Source organism: Ostrinia furnacalis, unplaced genomic scaffold (assembly GCF_004193835.3).
Source record: "Ostrinia furnacalis isolate ACB-3 unplaced genomic scaffold, ASM419383v2 OfSCF2409, whole genome shotgun sequence".
Lineage (NCBI taxonomy): Eukaryota > Metazoa > Arthropoda > Insecta > Lepidoptera > Crambidae > Ostrinia > Ostrinia furnacalis.
In genome coordinates, this window is record NW_021132648.1 from 828,582 (window position 1) to 833,524 (window position 4,943).

At 36.6% G+C, this 4,943-nt stretch overlaps 1 protein-coding gene across 1 annotated transcript; it reads right to left on the reverse strand.

The window, feature by feature from the left end:
• Positions 1-508: 508 nt before the first annotated feature.
• LOC114355446 (uncharacterized) lies at positions 509-4,459 on the reverse strand. Its single transcript, XM_028308287.1, has 6 exons — positions 4,134-4,459; positions 3,662-3,851; positions 3,097-3,403; positions 1,688-1,940; positions 1,086-1,275; positions 509-842 (listed from the first exon to the last, which is right to left on the reverse strand). The coding sequence occupies exons 1-6, from the start codon at positions 4,380-4,382 to the stop codon at positions 535-537; spliced, it is 1,497 nt and encodes a 498-aa protein (XP_028164088.1). The 5' UTR covers positions 4,383-4,459; the 3' UTR covers positions 509-534.
• Positions 4,460-4,943: the final 484 nt, after the last annotated feature.

Sequence of the window (4,943 nt, forward strand, 5' to 3'; positions counted from 1 at the left end):
ATTTATTGCCATTAAGGCGGAACAAAGTTCGCCGGGTCAGCTAGTTTTAGTTTAGATATTACATCAGCATTTCTTTTTTACTTCAGGGTTTGACAAGTACTTATCAGAAGTGAATTTGAATCGAATAATCTTATCAGTGCTCTTCATTTTTTATCTCCTTTTGTTTTGTTTTAAAATGGAAATAGGTACCTACTACAACGGGGGTTAATGTTAAGTTAAATTAAACAAGAAAGATATTTCAATGTCAATATCTTTATTTAATTGTAATCTTAAACCTAATAATAAAAAAATATAAATATTTACAACAGCTAACTGGAATGCTCTCAGATCATAGGTTATTATTTTAGTACATTTGTCTGTGATTTATATTGTTGAATTTGAGTTATGTACAATTACACTGCGAACTGCGAAACTATATGATTTCACGACTATTTGGTCTAGAAACCGATCTGCATGTAACATAATTTTTCGTCAATTTTAAAATACAACACAGTCTGAGCTAATTTATAAAATACTTCAAATTACATGAGTTTTTTAATTACTAATAATGCCGTTGACTTTGACGTACATGGTGAGAAGAGGATTAATAATGACGATGGTGGTCAAGGTGCCTGTCATGACGATCAGGGCGTCAGCAAAGCTGGTGCTGATGGCATTTCTGAAGAAGCCTTTGTCGATGCCGTAGCAGAGGGACACGGAGGCAGTGACCAGCGCGACGGTCCCGAAGCAAATGTGAGTCAGCTTGGAAAGGATACCCGGGATGATTTTGCGGAGTTCATATGCGTATAGGGACGCCAGGCCGTTAACCAGAGATACCGATGTGAATACCATGGCCACGAGAGCTGTAAAATAATATTATGATAAGCTTATTGAAACTTAAAGGTCAAATAAAAAGTGAGTAATGATAATTTTAAACAACCGTATGAAGCGACCATAATTTTAATCAGAATTAACTTTTGAAAACTATAACGGTTCACAATACAAGACTTTCAAAAACTGCAACGATTCATGACGTAATTTATTACGCTATCAAGGGTTTTTTATTTTGACAGATGTGTCACCAAGCAGCTAAAAGTTTTTCTCACCAAACTGTCCATGTAACGTGTTGAAATGTGTGGTCTTGTCAGCGATCTTGATGAAGCTGCCGACCAGAGCTAAGATGGAGCCGACCAGTTGCAAGCCAGTGTGAACCCAGCGTCTGTGCTTGAGGCTCAACGTGGAGCACCAGCTGTCAGGGGCCAGGGACAAGATGGCCTCCGCCATTAAGAATTGGTACTGGAATCAATAATTTTGCTTCAGTTTCAACTCACCTTTTTGAATAATTATTTTCTCCAGAAAAATTATGGTTTATCACGAAAACTCTTTAGTTTATCCCTCTAGATGTATGCATGTGATAAATATTACAAATGCGAATCGCATAGTACATTTTTACATGTACACTAACAACTAAGATAAAAATAGCAATCAAATATTCATTAATACGAGTACTTATGTTCAGGAATTAAAAAGGTTGGAGTGCTTAGATAATAATTACGTTAGTTTTTAGATATCAATGATAATAAACCTATATTTTAAACTTAGACATAAAGACATGATTTGGAACTTTAAACGCAATTTTCATCATGAACAAGATTCTGCGAATACCATACTACTCGTAGCTACAAAGTTGCAAAAAAATTTCGCTTACCCCAATAACACATAAAACCACGTGCTGTGCGGTTGCGCCCATCGGTATGCCATTGTTGACCGCCCAGAAGAGCAGCACACCCACCACGATCCCGATCAGCAGGTGGGTCAGCAGAGTGGTCAGTGACCTCACTGCCCTCAACCCCGCGTGTGTAGATATCGTCGGAGACGTTGCCTCGTTCTCCTTCGGCCCATCCACGGTCGTGACATGCTCAGGAGATGACACATCAATGAAGTTCGGCGGCATTTTTGCACTTTAAAAACTAACCCTTCAGAGTCACCTCCTGCTTCGATTGGATTTGGTAAAATGCTCGCGATTCGAGATTATAGTAATATTTATAGACAGATTCCGTCACAGATATGGCTAGTATATTAGTATTATCGCTGTAGGCTTGGATAGACATGTCACAGAGTCTGATTAGATTAAGTTTACGATGCGTTACCACAAATTTTATGAACAGCGTGTATGCCAATTGTTTTATTACACAATTCATTGATACCAATATTTCATGTTATGTCTGGTATAGTAACTGTTTTGGTTTACCACCATCTCTATTATTTTCATCATTACTACTACTCCTTAATAGTTTGTCCAATGTGGGAGATAAAATAATTAAAAAAACATGACTCTTATAATCACTGTGATAGTATACATTAAATGATTTCAATTCCGATTTCAATTAAATAAGATAAAAATTCTGATTTATCATAGCAGTAACGTAAATTCCTGATACAAATCAAGATAAATTGATGCAACAATTTATCGCGATCATTGCGGATTTTAGGATTGTTACTATGTATGACTAAGTTACCATAACATTTGTGGCAGGTTTTAAGACTTACACATTTCATATTATAATACAAGTGGTACATTCTAACGTAGTATTGGTAATATTGGTTTAAGGTCTTGCCGTGTGACTTTTACGTATAGAAATGTAATTATAGTACTGGGTCTTAAGTATTTAAATCGCAACAGAAGGTTTTATGTTATTTAACCAAATAAAATACAAGATAGATTAATGTCAATATCTTTATTTAATAATTAACTTATTAGTTTATAAAATATAAATAATTACCTAGTTACAACAGCTAACGGGAATTTTCTCAGATCATAAGTAATTATTTTAATACTTTAGTACATTTATCTGTGACTCCTATTGCGGTAGTTACATTTAAAAACATAGATATAGCAACCACGATTTGTGACTCTTGGGTCTAGAAATCAATCTTTATGTAACAAAATAATTCGTCTGTTTTAAAATACAACATTTTGAGCAAAATGGAATATTAAATTAATGATTCATTACTAATTATTTGATTCTTAACAATGACCCAATACAGACTATTTTGGAGACTTGAAACCTTACGGACCGACCCCAAATGAGATTGGAAAAGGTAAAGAAATAGACTTATTTCTTAATTACACCAAGGAATTTAGCGTACATAGTGAGAAGAGGATTAATAATGATGATGGTGGTCAAGGCGCCTGTCATGACGATGAGGGTGTCAGTAAAGGGGCTGGTGACCGCATTTCTGAAGGAGTTTTTGTCAAAGCCGTAGCACAAAGATACAGAGGCAGTGACTAACGCGACGGCTCCGAAGCAAATGTGCGTCAGCTTTGACAGGATTCCTGGTATAAACTTACGGAGCTCGTACGCATACAGGGAAGTCAAACCGTTGACCAAAGACACCGATGTGAAGACCATCGACACAAGAGCTGTGAAAGAAATAGCAAGTTGAATTTCATAAAATGGCGCGACTAATGTTTTGAAAAAAATAAACGTCCAAAAATTAAAAAGGTATAGAGGCTAGTACATCAAACTAAATACTGCGGTATCTAATGTCGTTGCCTCTTCAAGCGACGTTTGTTATCAATTGAATGGAGTGATAAACATTAAAACACTGAAGTGTTTCTATCTCTGAAAACTGGTCACAATTTCATGACTGAAAAAATTTAATCAGCAGCTGTTCTTACCATACTGTCCATGTAATGTGTTAAAGTTAACGTTCTTGTCAACGATCTTGATGAAGCAGCCGACCAGAGCCAGTATGGAGCCGACCAGTTGTAAGCCAGTGTGAACCCAGCGTTTGTGCTTGAGGTTCAAAGTGGAGCACCAGCTGTCTGGAGCCAGGGACAGAATGGCCTCTGCCATTAGGAATTGAAACTGGAAACAATAAATTTGCTTTAGTTCCGTCTTTCATAAACGTCTATTTATATTCAGAAGTAGTCTGGTTTTTCACAAAAGCTACATTTAAACGTTCCATAGAGTCTATGGAACGTTCTTTTTTTATTTTAGTTTAGACTTAAACACCTCCAAATACTTAGGGTAGTAAAAACATTAGGTAGGATAGGACATTCAGTTCTGAACTTTACACCTATCTAAATATAAATGGAAGAAAATCTGGCACTCGTCTTGACAAAGTCACAAAAAATAAAATTTACTCACCCCTATGACACATAAAACTACGTGTTGTGGCGTGGGACCAATCGGCACACCATTCCTGAATGACCAGAACAGCGAAACTCCCACGACAATTCCGATAAACAAGTGGGTCAGCAGAGTCGTCAAGGACCTCACAGCTTTCAGCCCCGCGTGGGTAGATATCCCCGGAGACGGTGGCCCCCCATTCTCCTTTGGTCCATCCTCAACCGTGACAGGTTCAGGATATGACACATCAACGAAGTTCGGCGGCATTATTGCACTTAAAAATTAATTAGCAGCAGCTGCGTCGATTGGCTTTAATTAAATGTTCGCAAGTTGATTAAATAGTGATATTTATAGAAAGACACAGTCACAGATATAGCTAGTACATGAGTATTATCGCTGTTAGGCTTTGATGGACATGTCGTAGCATCTGATTAGATTAAGCTTACGATACAACTACGAATGCACAATGCAAATTGTTTTATTACATGTCATTGATGCCAAATTTTGATTTTGTATATCTAGATAATCTATCTAGGTAGATAGTTGTCTAATTTTATGGTAAACTTTCTTATCACGGGTTTCGAAGATCCAATGCATTGCCTATCTATTGTACATCTTTATTTAATCCAAAATCTAAAACACTACTAAGATAAAAAATCTTTATGTATCATAGTGATTCTAACCATAAACTGGTTGAGGGAATATTTCCCTTGGAAAAGAACAACAACCACGAGCTGTCAAACGAAACCGATTTTGGATGATATCATTTGTGTGTCAGCGTCACGATTATTTTTCACTGAACCAGTCACGACATTTATTTTCTGAAGC